Source organism: Sebastes umbrosus, chromosome 15 (assembly GCF_015220745.1).
Source record: "Sebastes umbrosus isolate fSebUmb1 chromosome 15, fSebUmb1.pri, whole genome shotgun sequence".
Taxonomy (NCBI): Eukaryota; Metazoa; Chordata; class Actinopteri; order Perciformes; family Sebastidae; genus Sebastes; species Sebastes umbrosus.
This window is the reverse complement of record NC_051283.1, coordinates 25164605-25189123: the sequence shown is the minus strand read 5'-3', so window position 1 is coordinate 25189123 and position 24519 is coordinate 25164605. Positions and strand designations below refer to the sequence as shown.

General features: G+C 41.6%; 1 protein-coding gene across 1 annotated transcript in view; it reads left to right on the top strand.

Annotated features, from left to right (window-relative positions):
- The window catches only part of LOC119503019 (ephrin type-A receptor 7-like), a 184901-nt gene extending 160642 nt beyond the window's left edge, over positions 1-24259 (top strand). The window contains exons 10-18 of the mRNA XM_037794439.1: positions 6413-6538; positions 8148-8333; positions 14972-15033; positions 15577-15693; positions 16124-16210; positions 17309-17461; positions 20852-21042; positions 21489-21653; positions 22599-24259. Of these exons, the coding sequence (XP_037650367.1) occupies positions 6413-6538; positions 8148-8333; positions 14972-15033; positions 15577-15693; positions 16124-16210; positions 17309-17461; positions 20852-21042; positions 21489-21653; positions 22599-22713 (1202 nt within the window). The 3' untranslated portion in view covers positions 22714-24259. The remainder of the gene's footprint in view (positions 1-6412; positions 6539-8147; positions 8334-14971; positions 15034-15576; positions 15694-16123; positions 16211-17308; positions 17462-20851; positions 21043-21488; positions 21654-22598) is intronic.
- The last annotated feature ends 260 nt before the right edge of the window (positions 24260-24519 follow it).

The window sequence follows — 24519 nt, the reverse complement described above, 5'->3', positions numbered from 1 at the left end:
CATTTAGTGATTTACCACTCTGACAGTGATTATTCATTCATCGTATGTGCCTCAGATCTCAGTGTGAAAGCCTTGGTTAACCTGCTACGCAATAGCTTTTCAACATTTTCTGTCCTGTGACGACGAGTTTCTTTCCCCCAAAAGGGAGCGCAGCCTCGGCGATGACGCCATGCTGGTCTGGTGTATAGCTTGTTGGTGCAACCAACTACACAGCAACTCTTGATCATAGCGTCATTACTATTACCAGTTTGTTTAAAGTAGAAGTTTGGAGACATGTTTCAACTTCTTCTGTTTACTCTGTTACCGTCTACGAGGGCCACGGGATAGTTTTCCCCCAAAAGGAGGTGTGATCATGAGAGCCTTCTCTGGATGATGCACTGCCGGTTTTTGATGAAGCTTTAATGCTACTGTGGCTGCAGAAAATGAGCCAAACAGCGGGCTGGTGGGTCTAACGGTCCCTCCGCCTCACTCGCCGTTGCTCCGAAGAAGGACGAGCCACCTAGCTAACTAGCAAGCCATCCGTCTCTGGAGCTGGGTCCGTTCTCTTCCCGGCGAGCTGCGACCACACTTAACGCCCCCGCTGACGCGTGATCTGTTGTCACCATAACAACTAACAACAGCTGGCATTTTCTTTGGTACTAGACAAATGACCACGGAGAACAGTCCGTTCTGCTCCTCTTCTTTCTCTACAGCTGCATTACACTTGACTTTTGAGGCATTAAGTAGCGCCACGACATTAATTCTTAATTCTGAGTGCATGCTTAGCCAACTCTGAGCACACTGACACACTCCATTAGGTGGAGTGTGTGCGGCAGAGTTTGATGGGGAGAGATTGAAATCAGGAGGAGGGGAAGGATATAAAGAGCTGGAGACGGAGGGGGGGAGGGAGGAAGAGGCTAAAAGCGCCAGAACAAGACAGGCAGCAGCTGAGATTGCGCTTCCAAAACAGACGTTAAATGTTGTTGTGTGTCGTACAAGGTTGTAAATGCTGCTTTTTTTAAACTCACAAAGCTCTCAATAGGCTTTTTTGTTTAACAGTGACAGAATGGAAGTAGTTTGACGTATCTCTTCCTGTTTGTGTGTAAGTGTGCGTGCTAATGTGGTGGATGTATGTGTGAATTTTCGAGTTTGAGTTGTGTGCGTGTACACAGTTTTGTGAATTCAGTGTGTGTGTGTGTGGGGGTACCCGTGTGTGCGTGCTCATTTGCGTTGTTTAATCTCCCAGCATGCTGAGCCCTCTGGAGAGGTTTGGAGCACTATGCCTGATGAATAATGAGCCGAAGCCATGCGGCTGGGAATTAAATCTGCCCAAACAAAGACATGCCAACAGCTGACAAGCACGCAATACACACAGAAACACACAAACATTTTTGGCCCGCTTTTCAAACACTCGCATCGGCGGACACTCATAAATAGGCACGTTTTTTTTTTTTTTGTTCTCTATCCAACACACACTCTCTCGAGTCCACTTCCTGTTCCGTGACTGTGGACTCGGAACAACACGCTCTCACGGCGCTGCAGGTTCTGCCACCGAGTGTGTGAGGTAGTGACTGTCATGTAAGCCGGAATTAAATTGTTTTTTCTCCCCCCATCTGTCCGCCTGCTAGACTCTTAAAAACACATTCCCCGGCCGTATATTAACACGGAAGGACAGGGGGAAGAGAGAACGAGTGAATAAATGAGTGTGCGAGTAATAAAGTCGAGGAGGAAGGAAGGAGCGATGGGTGCAATAAGAGGGCAGAGAGTTGGAGTATGAAGAGGTGAGTTGGCAGAGACGGGGGGAGACTCATCATAAGTGACACTGCTCAGTTTTATGTTGGAGTTGGGTGGATGTGACCTAGAAACATGCGATGGGGAGGGGGTGGAGGAACGGATCAAGACTCATCTGCAATCTCCATTAATGGACCGCTTTTAGATATCATCCAGAGTTTGATTACAGAGAGAGAAGGTGTCTGGGGAAATGAACGGAGAAAGATAGTAAAGCATGATGAAGAGTTTGTGCCCTTGTGTTTAGAATCAAAGTTAACACCACTAATTTCTTTAACGCATTTAGTTAACTCATATAAAACTAGAAAATTAAAGGAATCCATTGGTACCAATCATGTCATACTAGCTCGTCACAAAAGAGGCTAAATAACGCTCCAAACTTACACTAAATTTTAGCGAAGAAAAACTGGCATGGCCATATTCAAAGGGGTCCCTTGACCTCTGACCTCAAGATATGTGAATGTAAATGGGTTCTATGGGTACCCACGAGTCTCCCCTTTACAGACATGCCCACTTTATGACAATCACATGCAGTTAGGGGCAAGTCAAGTCATTGTCTCCCTATAAGGTACATTTTGAACAGATACAAAAAATTTGCTTAATTTGCGATTAACTATAGACAATCATGCGATTAATCCTGATTAAATATTTTAATAGATTGACAGCCCTACTATAGAATGAAAATATTTGAGGCTCGGATGCTCACTCTGTGGTTCACTGAAGATTACGCAGCCAAGTGTGAATATGCTTCAGTTTCCCCTCAATCGCTCATGGCAATGACACAGTTAACCCTGAAACTAATCAGCCACAGAGCCAATGAAGCGTGCATGTGCATATGTGTGTGTGTGTGTGTGTGTGTGTGTGTGTGTGTGTGTCATACATGTATCTCAGCGTTTGCAGCTGATATTGCTCATTTATACGAGGCATGTGAGCACCCCCTCTTATATGTGTGTGTGCATGTACTGCACAGCTGGTTGCAAAGCTACAACAGTGTGTTTGAAAACCCTATTTGACAGAACAGAGTGTTCGATCCTCCACTCAGCCCTGGCCTTGAATAGAAAAGGTTTCATTTGCTTCATAATTGAACTTTTTGGCTTTATTTGTCGATGTGTGTGTCTGTACACAAACATTTCTGTGTGTACACACAAGCAAACGTGTGTGTGTATGTGTGTGTGTTGGATCAATAAGCCGTTATGAGGCAGCCAGTATAGGATCCCTCAAGTCGATCTAGAGCTGTAATCACATTTCGGAGCCTCGGCCCCGGCTTTTGGGAAAACCACAAGGTCTTTTCTTGGAAGATTAGCCTTAACTTGTAGTAACCGGGGTCAAAGGTCATCTAATTAAGAACTACAGTCCATTGGCTAATGGCTATTGGCTATATGCTGGCTAGTTTATTTGCTAGTCGTTAACGTTCGGTAAATACAATTGGCAGTTGATAAAGGAAACGAGGCCCATCGAGAAACCAGGCAGAGCTTTTGTTTCGTGGTGTACTGTCAAACAATTGGGGGTCAATATCACTTGCCGTTTTAAATGTCAGCTGAAATATGCAATTGTTTTGTCTCGTTAGTGTCACGGAAGAGATTTTGTAGCGGTCCTTGAAAAAAAATTAAGCATGGCAATATTAAAATGTTCTTTGAAGATTGTATAGGGCAATATGAAATAATTAATCTATTTTGAATACAGAGTCTAGGCTTCTATTTTAACAGATATTAAAAAGGACCTATTATGCTTTTGTGCCTTTTTCTTTCCTTTAGTGTTATATTGTTATGTAAAAGGTCTGCAAAGTTACAAAGTCCACGCCAGTCCACTCTCCCCCCACAGAAACACTGCTCCTGAACTGCCTAAAACGTCTTGCTTGAAATCCTGCCTTTACTTCCGTAACATGGTGATGTCACTAAGTAACACATTTGCATAATACCTGTTTCACGGCTAGTTTGGCACGCCCTCAAACAAAGCTAGGTAGAGCGGAGTCCGAAGAGTTCGGTTCAGTTGACCAATCACAACAGAGTGGGCCAGCTGTCCAATCAGCGCAGACTGCGGCTTTTCGAGGGGTTAAAACGGAGCGTTTCAGACAGACGGTGAAAAGAGGTGGTGCAGAACATCCAGTATGAGAACAGTAAAGCGTTTTTGAATATTAAAACATGTAAACATGTTCTAATAGAAACCCAAAATACAAGTATGCACCTGAAAAAAAGCACAATAGGTCCTCTTTAACACATTGTGTAGCCCACAATACATCACTTTTATACTTATTAAGCTATTTATCAAATGTCACATTATGGATAAAGGACATAGAGTAATGCTATTTTTGGAGATTTTTTTTTTTTTGCCTAAGCTGTCATTATTTTCCGGAAGCACCAAACTCTAAAACTACCAACAAAGCAGCAAGACTAGTACAAAAAGTACCATGGCACTTTAAGGTTTCTCTGCCTCAGCATTTTAATGTCTTATTATGTCCCATCCCAATTTCTGCCTGAAGATTATACTGTGTTTGTGTGCGTGTCTGTTATTTTGCATGTGTGTGTGTTTAGCGAGATAACATTTAGAAGCGAGCAAAAAAAGACAAAAAGCCTCGTGGAAGAGCCCTGTGATCTGACTAAAGCCGCGTGGAGGAAACCCAAAGTCAGATTTGAGCACTCTGAGCCTTTGATCTTGGTTTTTCCCTCTCTGCCTCTGGAGTTCGGAAGGTCAAACCAAACAAAAACGGAGAGTTAGGCAAGTTCTGAATACATAAACGGAAGCATATTGTATCTTTTAAATGAAAAGGAGGACACCATAAAACAGTTGAGAAAAGCTGCTACTTGCAAAGTATTTTTAATTTGGGGTTTATGGTTAGTTATTACAACCACAGATAACTTGCTAAACGTGTCAAACTGAGATGTTTAGAGTAGGCCTACTGTTATAACGGGGTTTGATAGCAGAAAGTGTTTTCTATCTCAAACATCAATGGTAAAACTGAGGTATTGATTTCAGTCTCTGGATCAAAGAGCAAGGGGCTTCTTACCAGACACAACATTCTCTGGTCTAATGTTCAACAATCATACGGAGAGAAATTCTTTGTTGCAGGAGGCAAACATACCAATTTCTCCACAGAGTATAGCTTCAGTAGAGCACAAAGCGATGCAGACATGAGAAATGTTTTTGCTTTGTGTTGAGAGAGAGGTATCGCCAGGGCAACAGACTTCTCTTTATGCTAACAAAGCAGTTGGCTAGCTATGCTTGTACACAGTTTAATGGTATTGCAATCTGAGAGTGGCTCCTTTTATCTATTTTGTGCCTCGTGCTGGACATATTGCTGCTGGGACTAGTGCAGACTTTTATCTTTTAATGTGTTTCTTTGTGCAGAAAAGCATGTTAACCATATGTGCTGCTGTCCTGTTGATTTTATGGACAATGGAAGGTCTTGCCTCACCAGTTTCTCATTCCTGATGGGCCATAAGGCTTTGACGTTCTGCCTCCATCGAGATCCGTCTTGTGCTGCACGCTGTGCTCCACCCCGTGTTAGGTCCATCTCCTTTAGCTCAGCTGTCACAGTTCGCCGCCAAGTTTGGTTTGGGGCGACCTTGCTTCCTTTTCCCTTGATGTCCTGAATCCATCCTAGTAACCTGACGCGACAGATGGTTTGTTACACAGAACCATCTGAGAAGCCGTCATTAGGAACTGTTTGGAAAAAAGGGCAGGTACTGTCAAAAAGTAATTGGCAGGTGATTGGATGAACCATCTGTCCATCACGGGCTAACTGGAGAAGAGCGGAAACCTCTTTTCCATCGAGAAAAGCCTTCAGTGCTACGCTAACCTCTTCAGGAAACGCCATTGTTGTTTAGAACGAACACCTCTCTATGTCGCCACACACACACCGGAGCCACGCTCGTAGCTGCCAGTAGCTCCTTACAGGACACTGATTGGTCCAAACCACCAGTGGTTTGCAACCGTATTACTTGAAGCCTGACAAGATTGTGTGACCTTCGTGTGACCTTGTAATCGCTTAATATTGCAAGAATCTAGTTTCCATACAACCATCCTAGTGCAACCTTTGGGATGCGTGGGCCATTCTGAGGACATGTCCAAGCCACTGCAGCACCACGCTGTTACACTTAAGTCATCTTTTATAGATATTCATTTGACACCTTCTCAGGCCAGAAGATGTGGCAGATTTTGCTGAAGCATCCACTGTGGAAGGCATGCATCTTTTTCACGTCAAATTGATTTCCCAGCACCGGTTTTACATTGCTGTCGCATAGTCAGACCTTTGCTTTTAGGCTGCACTGCTTTGACTTCCAGATAATCTGGAGCCAAGTGAAAGCACTGTGAGCCTTCCCAAGCCTCGCTCTGATGTCCCTTTGTGCTGCATTCAGTTTCGGTTCTAGGCCATTTCAAATAGGGGGACCAGGCTGGGGCCACATGAAATTTTAGGAGGTATGCAATTACATACCTCTGGAGGTAGAGCGGTTGTCCACTAATCAGAAGGTCGGTGGCTCGATCCCTGGCCCCTGCAGTCTACATGTCAAAGTGTCCTTGGGCAAGACACTGAACCTCAAATTGCTAAATGATAAATGTGGTTGTGTAAAATGTACAAAAATATTTGCCACAGTGAGGGGGGTGCAGGCTTAATATTATGTCTTACATTGTATGTTTGTGTGTTCAGTTAAGATCCCAACACGGAGGACCTACATTGATCCAGAGACCTGCGAGGACCTGCTGCAGGCTGTGCACGCCTTTGCCAAGGAGCTGGACAACTCGAGCATCAAGATAGAGAGAATCGTGCACACAGGTACGTGACTGTTCGTGGGAACAATGCTGGTTTGTTGAACTTTGCAACTCTTTCTTCGGCAATTTAGTATTCGAAGCAGCAAATGCCGAGATATCCTGAGTTTTAGTCTGAAGTATGGGTCAAGCTTCTAATACGCTGGACTCTCTCATTTACAGAAGGCAACTTTACAGGTACATCCAATTTTTTTCCAAGATAAAGCTATCATCCTCTTCATGGAGGACAACAGAACCTGCCAAACTAAAAAAATAAATAAATAAATGACTCAATAAATAAATAAATATGTTATTAAATGTAGCAAAAACAATGAGCATGATTAATTAAATGATAAATGTGGCATAAATTGATATTTCTGTTTTAATTTGCCTCATTATTTATTTATCTTTGTAATAATTCCTTTATTTATTTAATCTTCTGTTTAATACTCCCTTTTATTTATTTATTTATTTTTTTTAATTAAATACAGGGCATGACACACGTTGAGTGACGGCATAAAGAAATGTAAAAAGTAATGTATAACGACAAGAATACAGAAATTAATAAGGGGTGAAATGCAAAGGGGAAATCATGCAGAAATAAATAAATGCATAAATACATACATTTAAATATAGATATAAAATAAATAAAACAAGAAAAGCAAAAATAAATATAAAATAAATGTAAAAATAAATAAAAGGGAAATTTATTTATCGAGTCATTTATTTATTTGATTTATTTTTTATTTTTGCAGATTCCGTCCTCCTGCAGGAGTCCAAAGTCATTTAAAGTTAACTGTTTTGAATGAACAATAAAGTTATTTGAATATATACCTAGTATACACACCCTTGCTGGGTGAGGCGCCTTCACTCCAACAATCTCAGATATAGTCTGAACAACTGTCCAGTAGTTTTAAAATTTTGGAAAGTCCCATACACAGTGAAACAGAATACCTCTTTCTTTCTAAGCATTTAATGCAAGTGTCTGGGACTTCAGGGCACCGGGGTAATGTCAGCTGTCATTAAACTTTTATACCTTTTAATATTTTCATTCAGCAAAATAATTCTTAACCTTGCTACCATTTTTTATTGTGAAATATAAAAAGAGAAGACAAAGGCAGCTAACATAGAAGAGCCCATCAACAGCTGCAGTAATGTTGAAGCAACTCGATTTCTTTTTTTTTGTTTTGCACTTTCCCTCAACCTGCCCTGAGACAAATTGGAGAAACCAGTTCAATCAGTCTAGCAACCTACTGATCTGCTGAAATCGAGCTCCACTGTTTGCCTTGGCTGTACTTGATGTTCCACTGTTTCACCTGCACCCTACCCCCATCTTTGATCTGCCTTTGATCCCTTTGTATTTCATGTCTCTCTCCCCCTCAACTCTGTCTGTTCATTTGCGTCATCTCTCTCCCTCTCTAGTATTTCTCCATCTGATTCTGCTCCAGTCTGATCCCCCCCCCCGCCCCCTCTCCTCTGTCTAACTCCCATTCTCACTTTCTTTTAATCGTTGCACAGATATTACTCCATATCGTCAGTGTGACCTGCAACACCCTGCCCTATTCTTCCCCAGCTCTCTCTGGGTTTCCATCAATCAATGGGGATCACGACCCCTGTTTGTCTGTCTCCCCCTACAGGCGACTTTGGGGAAGTGTGTCGCGGCTGCCTGAAGCTCCCCAGTAAGAGGGAGCTGCCGGTAGCCATAAAGACGTTAAGGGCCGGCTGCTCCGAAAAACAGCGGCGCTCCTTCCTCAGTGAGGCCGGCATCCTGGGGCAGTTTGACCACGCCAACATCATCCGGCTGGAGGGCGTCATCACCACGGGTAAGGAGGATGGGGAGGGAGATCAAGCACAAAGTGAAAGGCAGTTCGGAAGCGAAGGCAAGCGGATGAAGATGAAAAGAAGCATAGGAGGGGAAAAATCCTGGGTATCCGAGGATCAAAGGAGGAATGGGATAGTTTGACCACCTCCACTATTATAAAGCGGGTTCATCACCTCCATTACCAAGGAGGGAGGGATGGGAAAAGGGAAGCGAGGCTGTCGGGGAAGCAGAATGGGGCAAACAAGTGAACTGGAATTTGATCATTTTGATATCACACGAGTGGAGCGAGTCACCCGGCAGCGTAACATAATTGTGATTGGTGTCGGTGCAATTTTTTTTTCTTGGGCCCTTGCCCCAAACACATGCGTACTCTCTTGCGCATACACGCATGTAAACACAACCACTCCAGACAATTGCAAAGCAGACAATTGCTATGCCACCATGGAGAGGCTCACCATGCAACTCCCATACTGCAAACCAGCCTTAGATCAGAACCACAGACAGCAGCCGGAGTGCCAAATTTATCAACGTTAATTTAACAGCCTGCCCTGGACTCAGCCGCCAAATGTTATCACAGACACTGATTACAATAGATGCACATTTTCCAACATATGAGACGTAACAATATCAGTGCTATGTATTTAAATCCCTTAAATCCTTGATCCCACTCCGTAATAACAAAACAAAACCAGTACTCACCCATTAGAAGTTTATCCTATAGGTCTTGTGCTCCGCAAAGTCATTAACTACGCTGCTTAAGAACCATGTCCTTTTTTATTGGAATGTTCGGCCTGTGAGCGACGCAGCGCGACGCAGCGCGACGCAGCGCGACGCAGCGCGACGCGGCACGCCGTTTTGAGCTGAACTTTTGTCAGGAGCCCATTGTTTCTATTTATTCCTGTCGCTCGCCTTGAAATCGCCTCAATGGAGGCGGGTTCAGGTCAGGTTATCTACACGAGTTATCTACACGATACCACCTCATTTCACTACTAAAACATAATAAGGAACAACCAACAAAGGAAGATAAGTGGTTACGTCTCCAGTCTGATCTCGAGCACACAGCTGATAGGTAGCCTACGTGGTTTGTTTAAATGACGTAACAGTAGTGCATATAACGGATTCAATGTGGATACAGTGTAGGAAGGTGATTTTTGGGCCCTTGACAGCCTCTGGGCTCCGGCGCGCTGCACCGGTTGCACCATCGATAGTCACACCACTGGGGTCACCACCCCTGGTAACTATAGAGAGAGATGGTGAAGAAAACTGGAAGATGAGCATGGACAGGAGAAGAGAGGATTGGGAAGAGCACTGCGATACTCCGACCACTTCAATATCACTCGCACAGAGGGGGTCAACAGCTCGCAGCTTAGAGGGCGGGACGGGAGGATGGAAAAGAAGAAGAGGCTGAAGAGTAGAGAGCAGGGTGGCGGGATGGATGTCGTACGCTAGCGGCAGCTGAGCTACATCAAGGCCCATTTTCCGCTGACAGATAGCAATTGAGGTCCTAGAGCGAAAACAGGATGGAAGGAGGGGGAGGGAAGAAAGAGAAACGTGAAGGGAGGAGACGGAGGAAAGACACATGAGAGACAGAGAAGATGAGGTAGAGGTTAATGGGAATGGCAGGTGAAGGGAGAAGCTTTAAAGAGTTTGTGAAGTTTTTGTTACTGCCGCAGTGATGCTCAGCGTGGTGTTTGTGTGTGTGTGTGTGGGCACGGTGCCCGAACACACTCTGTGCTCAGTAGGATGTCAGCAGATGTGCAGGGTACAGTAATTGGTGCTAGAGACCCAGCGGGGCACTGAGATCCACTCCAATCTCTCCCACCATCACGTGCGCAAACACACACACACACACACACACACACACACACTCATTCACACACAACTCACGTGCATGCTCCGTCACACACATACAAAGGCAGTCCCATATGCTCACTTTCTCTTTCACCATCATTGACACACACACACACACCTGCTTGCTTGCTTCCTCACTTGGCATGAAATCACACATCCGTGCACACAAACAGTACACACACACACCCACATACTGTTAGAGTACAAATCACCTGCTTTACATCACTTACCCCCCACCAGATTCTCAATCAGCCCTCTTCCATCCCCCTCCGCCATACCTCGCCCACCTGCAAACAGCCTCCTCGCTGATCTTCGCAGCCTTTTGCCATAATTCAAGACCACATTAACTCAAAAAGCTTCATTCTTTTCTTTCTACCTCTACCGACCATTTGCTCCACCTTCTTCCAGGATTATATGTAGTGGTGGAAGTAGTACTGACATCCTTTACTTAAGTAAAAGTAGCAGAACCACAATGTAAAAAATACTCCATTACAAGTAAATGTCCTGCATTTAAAGTCCTATTTACAGAAAGTAAAAGTATTTCCTGTTTAGTTTCACTTAAAGGACCAGAGTGTAACAATTAAGGGGATCTATTGGCAGAAATGGATTATAATATTAAGTATTTTTTCTTTAGTGTATAATCACCTGAAAATAAGAATCTTTGTGTTTTCGTTACATTAAAATGAGCCCTTCATGTTGCACCGCCATGTTTCAACAGTATCTCAGCGCCAGTCGTTGATCCCAACTTTCGTAGCGGCCAAACGGCGGTACTGCAACTTCTGTGTCAGTCATGTGGTGCCATTGGGCCCAAAAATACTTTTTTCCATTGACTTACATTGGGAAAGAGACGTCTGTAACTCAGCGGATAATTTTTTTTTGAGGTGAATCAACTCCCCAGTATGAACACTCTAATAGCCCTTATTTAAAAAAATAGGTTTTTAAAGTTGTAAAACGAATAGCTGAATCCTGAATAGTGAATATAGCTGAATAGTTATTTCCCTTCCTCCATTCATGTGAGTGAGACGCAGACTGAGGCTGGAGCACAAGCCGTGACGACGGCGTGATGTTGGGACCCCGTGACCAAGTCATGTGACTCCGCCAATCATTTCGGACGCTACTCCGACAAGATCCGGGTACTTTTCCAGACGGAAGTCGAGCCATTTAGGCTTCATGCGACAATGAGTAACTCTCATAGGAATGACTGGGGCCCCGCCTTCAACACTGTATCCAGTTCTTTTATTACATCCATGCTCTAGATAGAGCATAGAGCATAGAGCATTCGCGTTTTCGCGTCGGCCACCGTAGCTCTCCAACATGCTTGGCACACGGAAGAGCTTCAGTTGCTAGATACTGTCAGATCCTACACACTGGACCTTTAAAGTATCAAAAATAAAAGTACTCATTCTGCAGCTCTCACAGAACAGCTATGGAAATTAAACCATGTTTTTAATGTAAAATCTTAATAAATAAAGTAACCAGTAGGTCCAGATGTCAGATAAATGTAGAGGATTAAACAATATTTCCATCTGAAATGTAGTGGAGTAGAAGTATAAAGTCACAGAAAATGGAAATACTCGTGTAAAGTACAAGCACCTCAAAATCGTACAGAAGTAGTAGAGTAAATACAATAAGGTAAGGCTGTAGCAAATAGTTCGAAGCTTAACTTTGACTTTCAAATTCTGAATCACATTTGAATTTGAGCTTTTTTTCTTGTGTCTATTCATTCAGTTTAAACCCAGTGTTTCCGTACAGTTGCAGATAAAGATTAGGCTACACTAATCAGTATTTCCCCGATATTCATTCTGCAGTGGCGCACTGCGATCATTAATATCCTCGGCGCTGGTGTTTCACTGAGTGCAGGGCTTAGCCTCTCCACATCCGCACACAGGGCGGTGCAGAGGAGAGACAGGTGAAGTGAAGACAACGCTGTCGGTACCGGTTACAAACAGGCTCGGTAGTGAATAGTATTGTACTACTTGTAGAATTAGATTCCAGTGGTGGCTGCGTAGGATTGTTTCTGACTTTCCAATAACTCCAGAGTGTACTAGAGGAGTACAAATTCAAAATTTATTGAAAAAAGGAAAATGTTATCATCTCAAAAATTCACAACTTGTTTTTATCTAATGAAATATTCTGCTTCAATCCATATTTGTTGGTGTTAAGCCTTTCAAAAACAACTACTTCACTGTAGTCAAAAACCTGTTTGCTCTCCCGCTTGCTGCACACAGACGGAGGCTCGTACTGATGTGTTATATTTATTAAAGAAAGTTGATTTAATAAAAAAACGCTAACTAATTTCCTCTAATGAACCACTTCATTTAAATTGAGGATTTTGTTCGAGGATTTTTTTTATTTATATTTAGGGTGATGACGTCATACTGTCGTCAATACGACAGCAGACATTCAAAGCTTCATTTGAAAAAAACTCAGTAGAAGCTTCGAAATTTAAAAAAAAAAATCACATTTGGTACAGCCCTACAATACGGTGATTTGCTACGTGGAATATCTCAGGATAGGAACTGCTAACCTCGCCCGTACTCAGATCTACCGAGCTGTTAATCCAATCCCCTGTGGTTGCTATTTCAGTGCACAATCATAAAGATCAGGGTCTACTACTGCAGGTAGCTTTGTCAAGTATGATTGGCTGTGATGATGTTTGTCTTCTTGTTTCTTTTTCGTACAAGAATATGTGATATTTTTCAACCTCAAGTGGTTATTTCAATTTTCATCAGCTGCTCCGGCAACCTGAAACAGCAGAGTACAGTAAAGTGTCAAGGATTTGCTTTTCAATATGTATTCAAATTATGACTTACAAGTGTGTATGCGTTTGTATTTGTATGAGGAAGCAGAAAGCGCTTATTACTCTGTCTGTCACATACTCAGTTTTTCCTCCCTCTGCATTTCTGTTATACATCCTCTAAAACACAAACGCATTTAGCAGGTAATCACACAACACAAATTACATAATCCTTTTAACTAGCTCCTTATTTGTTGCTAAATGTATCTGTCATTCCAGCTCTGAGCAACCCACCAACACACAGTTAAACCCCCTGATTTCCTCTCCAACTCGCATTAATTACATGATTGGCTGCCGTTTTATGGCAGCGTCTCTGTGCCGACTCACAGTTCCCTCGTGTTGTCGGTAACCTTTCCAAATAGCTTCCTGACAGCCCAGTGATACTGGCAAACCATGAATTGTGGATATTACAATGCCAAGTTATTTTGTAATGTGTTTGGAAAAAAAACGCCAGGATTGGTGTCATATCATATCTTTGTATTTTTTAGTTGTTTAAATATCTATGAAGGTTTATTTTACTCTCTCCATCTCCCATAATCCACTCCTCCTTTTCTCCTTGTTTCCTCTCCACTCCAACTGCTGCAGTCTCATTTTCCTCCTCTGTGCACTTCATAGCACTGCTGGATCCCTGCCATCTGTGCCTGGGCACAGTGTGTGTATATGTGTGAGCATGCATGCATCTGCTGTGCATGTGTGTGTGTGTGCAGTGTATACGAACGTGCACACCCTTGGACCGTGTAGGTCAGTGTGTACGGGTCGTGCACAGATTGTGAGTGTTTGAGGGTCGTTAAACTTGCTGAGACAGCCAGGGCAGCACACAGGTTCTCCTGGCTTCACCACAGTTCACTGGGTGAGGAATGGCTTTGCACAATGCCTGCCGTGCTGCCAAGTGGACTGGACTCACTTTATTCTCTCCCTCCCTCTCCGTGTCTCCGTCTCTATTACCTCTCTCACTTTCTTTTTTTTCCCTTCGATTCTCTCCATTTTACCCCCAATTTCACGATTAAGCTGGGGTAGGCAGGTTGGAGCAAATATGATTTAAAAAATATATATATTTTATATATATATCATGTGCCTCTGTGTCCTCCGGTGCTCCAGCAAGATTTCACAGACCGGAAGAAAACAACCAATCGGAGCCGAGCTGGAGCCTTGCCGTCTCTGAGCAGCTGCCAATCACTCACAAACTTGGTCAAACTAGGCAGCGCTGATCAAATATGAACGAATATTCTGTTACTTCTCCTTGTAGTGTACTGTTTAGCTGTAAAATGGGAAAGTTTGTGACCCAGCAGCCATGTTGAGATCAGTTGAGGAAATACCAAACACCGCACGAGCAAACTATCTAATTTTACAGCTAAACAGTACACTACAAGATGTTTCTGAAAAAATTTGAGACAAGAAATAGGCATTACGGTAACAGAATATTGATTCATATTTGATCAGCGCTGCCTAGTTTGACCGTTTGATCGGAGTTCGCGAGTGATTGACAGCTGCCTCTGTTGAATGAACAGCCAATAGGAACGCTCTCTCTCTGAAATGACCTGTGATTGGCCAAAATCTCCCGTCACTGGTTAGATTTTTTTAAAGCCTGAACTTGAATTACAATATGCTGAAAGGTTATTATGTACTATTTTATGCTTACTTAAAATTATGCTTAATTTGATTTAATTTCCTCTTTTTAAAACTAAATCTATTTTATTTTTTTAAATTCTCTTTATTATTTTGGTTTATTATTTAATTTTAATATTATTTTTTTTTGTGACCGAGACCAACATGGGGTGGGGAAGGTGGGGGTCCTCTTTTTATGTTTTTATTTCATGTCACGGACACTCAGTTATGTTCTGCATTTGATATGATGTCTTTTCCCAGGTCTGTAAAAAAAAAGCAATAAAAAAGATTTGGAAAGGTTAATATGGAATTTTTGCCCAATGATGCCAAAAAATATTCAGCCTGCTGCCACTTTAACGCACTTTCCTGTCTTTGTCTTCCTCCAGGTAACACCATGATGATCATAGTGGAGAGCATGTCCAACGGAGCCTTAGATTCCTTCCTTAGGGTAAGTTGTGTGTTTATATATTTACTATCTTATATGCACACGCAGACGTGTTTGCTCATTGTCTAATAATTAAATTAAGCCTCATCATTATCGTCTGTTTCAGAGCCGTTTCACAAACGAGGCGTTTTGTTCTAATGATCCTAAATTCACTCTTATTATAGTGCAGTCCTAGGGCAGCAATAGTTGCGCTTATTACAGTAATAAGGAAAAGCGCACCATAATTAACAGCACAAATAGAGTGTTTCTGCTGTAAGCTTCTGTAAACTGTTATTGTGCCCCTCTGCTCTGTGAACCACTGCGGCATACTTTATAATGATATGAATTAATGGCCTGTTTGTTTTTATTCTCCAAATAAAAGGGATTGGGCTCAGTGAGCACAACATTGCACTGTAGTAACAGATGTGCCGCCTATATATATAATATATATATATATATATATATATACAAGCTGAACTTATTTTCTCCTCTCTTCTTTCATTTCCTTTCACCTCCCTGTTCTTCTTCCCCTTTTCCATCTCCTTCCTTCCTTTCCTTTAACCTCAGAAACACGAAGGCCAGCTGAGTGTAATGCAGCTGATGGATATGCTGACTGGTGTGGCATCGGGGATGAAGTACCTCACCGAAATGGGCTTCATCCACAAACGGCTGGCCGCACACAAGGTAAGGGAGCAGGTGGGAGGAGATGATAGAGGTGATGTATGTCGCAGGCTATTGCGAGTTTCCGCAGGTGGGTTACAGAATGCAATTTGTCCGCGGTTGCAAACCTCTTTGGCAATCACTAGCCTGTAGGTTTTTATTAGAGTAGTACACGGAGCCGAAAAATGACGAGACAATACCGCCGAAATCGTTTTTTTTGTCACATTCGGGTTTCGCCGTGTGGTATTTTCCCTAAAAGAGCCCGTCTGTCAAAACTGCAAATGCGGTGGTCACGTTGCGGAAAATAGAGAACAGGGCAATTTGTTCTTGTAAACAATCAATTGTCCCGATGCGATAAGAGCTTTGCCCACCAGGGTGGTGAGAGCTCACACCCAGATTGTTTCCGCCTCTAAATGTAACCAATGATAATCTAAGTTTGTCTTCTCACTCTCAGGTGCTGGTTAACGCCAACCTGGGCTGCAAGGTATCTGGCTTCAGACCTCTTCAGGAGGACAAGATAGAGGCCATCTACACCACGCTGGTAAGAAGAAAAATAAACACTTGCTATAACGCCCATGTCTATAATGCATCATAAACACACTTATAATGCATTATAATATCAAAGGTTCAAGGTTCTTTATTTATCATATGCCAATTCCAGCAAAGCAGTCATTGGCAATTAAAATCTTTGGTTCCTTCAACAATGCTCATAAATAATGTGTATATATATATATGTATATATTATATATACTTAGATATATATAATATCTATACATATATAGATAATATATATATATAATATACTTAGATATATATAATATATATATATATTATATATACTTAGATATATAATATATATACTGTATATATATATATATATATATATATAATATATACTTAGATATATATATATATAATATATATTATATATATCTAAGTATATATATATTATATATACTTAGATATATATAATATATATATATATATATATAAAAGGGAAATCACAGAAGTAGATGTAAAAGCAAAATGATAATTTAAGGCATAAAATAGTAATGTCAATTTATAATTTAGTTGATGACAGTATTTCAGATGGGAAAACTGAATGTAAACAGGATGTAGTATGTATATGCATGATGAGAAGTAATATATATACACAGAGGTATAACGGTATGTAAAGTATATAAAGGTAAAGTTACTAAAGAACCATGGTGGAAACATACTGTACGTGTGTGCTGCAGCCAGGAGATCAACCTTTTTTTAGATTCTGTATTTCACATCTTACTTTCCTAATTAATGACCGTCAATGTGGCCTAAAGCCTGTTGGTAGGAGGTTCACACGTGTACGGGCGATATTTTTAATGAGCCTTGGACCAAACGAGAGTTAACATGTGTCGGGTTCAGCCGAGGTCATGTAATTACGCTTTCAGATTAAATAAAGAAATATTTCGGTGCTTTATTTCCCTGGATATTTTTGGGTTCCACTCAAGGTGAACCCGCTCCTCTTAAGATTCTTTTGATCTGCTGAAAATATGTTCAAAAGCCGTTCAAAGAGAATATTAAAGCTTTTACTTCTGCGAACTCTACACACCCTTTTTTTGCTCCGCGTCTTACCTCTCCGCTTCTTCTTCTTCTCCTGCAGCACGGAGGGAAGAGCGTGGTGCTGTGGACCGCTCCGGAGGCCATCCAGTACCATCGCTTCTCCTCCGCCTCAGATGTCTGGAGCTTCGGCATTGTCATGTGGGAGGTCATGTCCTATGGAGAGAGACCCTACTGGGATATGGGCAACCAGGATGTAAGTGTGTGTGAGAGAAGAGCTTAGAGATAGGAGGGTGCTTTCCATTAATCTCCCCAGTCATGTCCTTTATATTCCTCCCTCCCTTCCTTTTTTTATAGAATATCTGCACTTTACCAGTCTCCCTCTCTCTTTCACCTCCCTCTATCAATGAACTCTGTATCCATGCCCGGCTTGGATCTTATTAAAAGAAAGCCAAGAAGTCACAGTACCTCTGAAAGCTTTTGCAGGGCCTAAGTCCCCCTCTTTAAGTCTGCATCAGCTCCGTGACCAATCCTGTTTTCTCTTAAGGACGCATTGACCCCCTTCTAGTGGCCTCCGCCCGTCCCTGAGTGCCACCCTGCTCTTAAAAGTGTTAAAAATCCTTCTGGAAGAATTCCTCTTTCAGGAAATGTAAAGCGCCTGAGCTATTTGAGGGCTGAAGAGATTGTCCGGTCGATAGGACCCCGCCGCTCGTCACTAGAAACCTCCAATTTCCAAGTCAATGTGGGTGGGTGCTCGGTTTTGCTGTCGCCACTCCTACCTCTTTGTCCTTCAAAAGAAATAGGCAGGCTGCGGTCGAAAAGTCTTTTTTGCTTAGGAAGCAAAACTCCTAACTGAGTGAAATGACCCGGATGTATCTAAGTAACAGCCATTATAAGAGCTGTTTGAATTCTCTAAATGCTAAGGAAAGGGTGCTTCAATGCTTCCTTTCTTATGTCCTTTAGCACAGGATAGACCGAACCATACTTAACCAAAGGAAAGGAGAGAATAACATCCCACAATTACTTGCGGCCGCAATATTTAAAGCTACACACCATACGGAAAACAATCAATATGCCTATCATGCATAGATCATGTTGATAAATATGAGTGGACAGTGACAAACATTTCGTTTCATTTATTTAATTCGAACAAGGAAAAAATAAGTAAAAGATAAAAAAAGAATAATAAATAAAATGAGCAGTAAACATATAGCAAACTGCCAATAAACAAATAATCAACATAAATAAATATTACGTCCGACAAGAAGTAGGAAGAAGTATACATTTAATGGTTGTACACCTTCTCCATAACACAAAAATTAACTTGATATTTATCATATAAACGTTTGTGACTGGTAGCCTGTAGGCTATTCCTTTTTTAATTTCAATTCCAACCTTGGTAATGAAGTAATACTTTTCACCGGTTCACGTTAAGTAAGATAATCTTTTATTATATGTTGAGGTAGAGTGTTACAGCAGCAGAAGGACCTGTGGTATCTCTCTTTCACACACCGCGGGTGAAGCAGTTGGTCACTGAAAGAACTATTTAACAACGCACAGGGAGAGCATACACCTTTTGTAGTCCATCTTCAGAACATTGTAGTTTCACCACGGCAGACCCTCGTCACTAACATCCGCCAACGTCGCATCATAATTACGGAGCCTATAGTGTAAGTGCGGTCGGATTCTCTGAACACCACGCTTGTCTTTTCCTAAGTCCTTCTGAATTCTCCTTCACATCTTTCCTTGACCTCATGACGTTTTCCACCAAGGTCAAGGAAAAGCAGTTAGGAAAAGACATTAGGATGTCATTCTTTGACTTTTCGAACGCAGCCTTTGTTTTTATTTTACTTTAGGAAGGAAGTCATGCTTCTAAAGTGCGTGATGCAAGGCTGCTAAAAGAGACGAGAGAGCATAGTTTATTCTTTGTGACTGTTTTTATTGAAGCCGACAACACACAGGGCACCGAAACATAATCTAAAAAATATTATAGTTAATCAGGTCCAAAAGCTTCATCATGCTAATGCCCTCTCAAATCACTGTCATCTGAAAAATAATGCCTCCACTTTACACAGGCGGGTGCGTAGTTAAAAAAGCAAAGGATTATTAGCATGTTCCTTTTTTGAATGTCCGAAATGAATATGCATGAGTTATTCAGCAGGCACGAGAATAGCCTGCTTTTTAGAGTCCTTTTTTTTTTTCTCCGCTAGTGCCCTTTCACAAAGCAGGAGAAAGTTTCCTCCCAGTCTGGTTCATATTATCAAACTTTCCAATTGAGAGGCCAAAGGTCAAGCTTGTAGAGCGCCGGGGATATTAATCCACTTTAAATTGATACATTATATCATAACGGAATTGTTGGTCGGCCTGTCCACCTGTGATCCGTCGTGCCCTTTACCTACCGGCTTTGATTAAATGGAAAATGTCAAATGCTGAAAAGCATTTTGTGAATGCTCTTTAGTGAGATAGGAGCTTAAGGGGGCTGAGAGGATGGTGGAGTGGAGCGGCAGAGAGAAGAAAGAGTGTTTTAGGAAATAATGCCGCTGATGGATGTCATTTTTTGTGATTATGCTCCGACTATTTCCTCCATTCAGGAGATTGTATTTCTTAGAGTGATACAAGAGGAGGACGTATCGCGTGTCCCTGGATATAGTAAGAGGAAATCTCTGGTGAGGTGTTACAGTGAATGGTTTTTGAATGGGGACGGCATTAGTTTGATGGAGGAGCGAGAAACATTGAGGAAGTCTGGAGGGATGCTTTCATGCTCTGCTATTTGAAGACAGTGAGGTTTCACAGGGTTATATTAAAAAATGCTGAGCTGAGATGAATCCTTTTCTCTGACTCATTGTATTTAGTAGATTATCTTTTAGAGTCAGGTATAAGAAAATACCGGCTGTTTGTTTCATCTTTTGCAATTTCTCTTCTATTTTTTTTTATTCACAGGTCTACAACATATTGTATTATAGGAAATTAAAATGTTAGAATACAATTTTCGGCTGATAGGAGCCCAACTATTGTGATACCCCATCAAATATCCTGTGAAGTGACACTGAGACATTGAATATCCGGTTAAGTGACCTTTCAACCCGCAGACATTGTTCACTTTTTTGCAGGGTTTCTTCTCTTTGTCCGCTGCCTATTCGCTGCACGGTTCTAGTTTTTGTGTAGTAGTTTTTAGTCGAGACATTACTGCAGATTTGTATTCAGCTCATACTGTTTAGGTTTGCAATATCTCTCTGTGAAATTCTGTTTATTTTGCAGTTGGTGCCGACTCAAGGTGACCTTAAAGCATGCTGCCTCAAAATAAGTTCAATTACCTAAAAGCGTAACAATGCAATGGGACATTGTAGGTGGTGTAATTAGTGATGAGAAAATGATAACACCAGCACTTTTATTTATCCGAGTAGGACCTCGACTGTCCAAAAGCTTCTATTCCTGGAAACTATGCCACTGTAAAGAAAAGGTTTTAAATACCTTACTCAACTTTTTTAAGTAGGACAAAACTTTTTTTTTTAACATTCTTCCTCACCTCCTCCTTCCTGCCCTACCCGTCACAAACAGGCCCTTTGGGGATTCATCCTATAATAAGTACTAGAAAATCACTACTTCTAAATGTTCTCACCTGATCCTTCTTCTGCATGTCCTGCAGGTGATCAAGGCCATCGAGGATGGTTTCAGGCTGCCGGCTCCGGTTAACTGCCCTCCACATCTCCATCAGCTGATGCTGGACTGTTGGCAGAAGGAGAGGACGGAGAGGCCCAGCTTCAGTCAGATCCACTCAGCCCTCAGCAAGAGCATTCGCTCCCCTGACGGCATCGGCTCCTCGACACTGGCACGCAGGTACGGTCTGGTTATATATCGGATCGGTAAATAACCTTTATTTAACTAGGAAGTCACAGTGAGATTAAAACCTCTCTTACAAGTGAGTCATAGCTAAGACGGGGTCAAATAGCAGCGTCCAACGCATAACAAGACAACAACATTAAATCTAGGGGTGGGAAAAAAATCGTTTCACCTAGGTATCGCGATTATTTTTATTGATTTTTTTAATGCCAGAATCGATATATTTGCTTCATTTGAGTCTATGCGGAGGTAGAAGGAATCTACCAGGTACATGGTACAACTAGAATTAGTGACGTACCTCAGGGCTGAGTGATACAGGGGGTCAAATTTGGACAAGGTGAACAGTTAGGCAAACCTGTATCACCAAATGGATGGCTGCATGCATTAATTTCTACAAATTTGCTGTCTCCACACAATCAACTCCATTTCCTCTTTTTTTCTAGAACCCTGAGTTCATCCATCACGCTAGCAGAGAGGCCTCTGCCCTCCTTCCCAGCCTTTAACTCGGTGGGCGAGTGGCTGGACGCAGTGGACATGGGCCGATACAAGGACAACTTCACTGCAGCAGGATACTGCTACTTGGAGTCTGTGGCACGAATGACTGTACAGTAAGTGGCTTTATACAACTCTGTCGCAGTGACCTTTTCTTTTCTGGTTTTAGAGAGGGTGGTTAAGTGAGTGAGATAATAAGAGAACAGATCATTAAAAAAAGATAACCTCAACACACTTGTTTCTGGATGGTACGGTCTCATAGATAGGGCCGGGCGATATCGCCTTAAAATAAATATCAGATTTTTTTTCACATCACATCCATTTTACGATTTTAATCAATTTTTTTTTCTTAAAGCCAAATTAGGCCTACGACACCACCAGGGCTCTGTCTCACACATGATGCCGTTGTAATGCACAGAGCCCCGGTAAGCCCAATACATGAGAACAGCAGTGGGAGGGGAGACGACCACAACACGCTGTCAAACTTTCCTCAAACTGGCCATCATTATTTGTAGATCTATAGAGGTAAATACATACATACAGAGAGAGCTCTATAAATAGATGATTATATATATGGAGAGAGAGATATATAGTGATACATAAATAGATAGTGAAATAGATATATATATATATAATATATATATTATATATATATATATATTATATATATAAATATATATACAAATACATGTATATATAATATATATATATCTATGATATATATATATCATAGATATATATATATATATATCTATGATATATATAAATATATATATAAATACATGTATATATAATATATATCTATGATATATATATCATAGATATATATTATATATATATAATAATAATAATAATAATTTAGATATATATAATAATAATAATTTAGATATATAATAATATATATATATATATTTTTAATAATATATATATATATATATATATATATATATATATCTTTGTTTTACCCCAGCCAATGACAAAGTCCAATAAACGTCTAATATTCTTTTCATTAACCTTGGTAAATCTTGATCTGGTAAATCTTAATCTCTGTCTGTCCACAGAGATGTACTGAGCCTTGGCATAACTTCCCTTGAGCACCAGAAGCTGATCCTGGCTGCCATCCAGACCCTCAGAGCCCAGGTCATCCAAATGCACGGCCGCGGTGTGCAGGTCTAACAAACACAGTCGACATGCCTACTCTCACGCTGCTGCTGGAGACCCCACAGGTGTGTGCAGATGGATGATGGGATGGAGAAGAGGGGAGAGAGAGAGAGAGAGAGAGAGCTCTTCCAAACTGAAGGAAAAAACGAGCAGCTCTTTCAGCACTCTGTCTGCTCCTACTTCCCACACGTCCTCATGCCTTCCTCGATTCCTTCCTTCCTTTTTTCTGTGAATCCCCTCACAGAGACGAGCGCCGTTACTGACGCGATTCGATTGGGGGGGATAGCAGAGGAGTGATGTCGCCTGACTTTTTTTTTTTTTTTGTGACCTCTATCTGCACTTCAATAACTGTGTCAGCTCCATCTCACTGGTTCTGGATCAGTGCGTAAAGACGAATGAAATACTGTCTCTAGCAAGATGGGGTCCGTCTGAAGCTGACCTCTGAGCTGGGGGGAGAAGGGTACTTCGCCGCAAACACGCCGGTTATGGACTAGTGCTCGAAAGAAACATTTACATTTTGGGTGGAATTTCCCTTTACCAAAACATTGATTCACTTAAAAACAATATGTCACCAAAGCCAGGAACTCTTTTACTGGCCTTGGATCAAACTACTCTCCCCCCCAGAACTGGGCACAGCTGATTTCACCACTAAGCGGATACAGAATCATATCGTTGTATATCAGATGGTGCGTGGAACATTACTGAAGATTAAACACGGCTGCAGTAGCTTAAGAAGACTGTGCTGTCCCACGTCAAGGGTCCAGTAAGAGTAAGGTTAAAGGAACAGGGCTAGCATCCAGTATAGTCCTATATACAGTATATAAAGTGAGCTGACGGGATGAACACAGCTACGGTAGATTATGGGCGACGATGTGCTGTACTTTCAGGAGCGTCAACCTGCTTTTTTTGGGGGTCCACCGATGGTTAAACAAAAAGCTGCAGGATACAATTGTAAAGGGTTGAAAAGGTGTTCCTTAATTTGTTGTGTGTCGTATGTCTTTATCTGTTTCTTTATCTCCACTTTGTGCATTTCAAACATCTAATTTTACCCTTCAGCCTGCTGGATGTCATCCTGGTTACATAATCCTCCTCTCACAACCATGTTTTAATACTCTCTATAGAGCACACGGGCCAACTCTGGAAGATGGCCTGTGTGTCAGATATTTATTTATGTTTACAGACTGTAACACAAACAGAAAAGAGGTTAGGAGGGTTTATTTAACTTATTGTATTTAAAAAAAAAAAAGTTAAGCAAAGCAGTTTTGTTTGTATTTTGTTGATTATTATACGACTGAGTTTATACCTGAACAAAAGAAGTAGTTTTGAACACTGGAGGGTTTTTACTGTCAGCACACAGTATCTGTGTATTCTTGATCACTGGAGTTGGTACAGTTAAGTTGAGGTCCATTATCATTGGATTTGCTGTATACATTACAGTGTGTGTGTGTGTGTTGCAGTACGGATACAGTATTACAGAATGTCATGGACTGTTTTTTGTTTTTCTCTTTGTAGCTGATTATTATGTTTAGTCTGATGTTAGGGATGTCCATAATTAACCGTTTAACCGTTAACCGACATTAAGCACTTTAACCGATTAACGCTATCGGTTAAAACCGTTAAAAGAAATGTTAATAATGAACTCAAAAGCGGAGCGGCTCAAAGGAGCGGCTCGTCACTTTAAGGAGGAAAGCTGGTCCACCTTAACAGCCGGAGTTGCAGGATACAGGAAGTCAGCTCCGGTCTCTGGCTCGCTTGAGCAGAGCGAAATAGTTGTAGTTTCGTAGCATTTATTCACCGATAAATAAACTGTACACACACTGC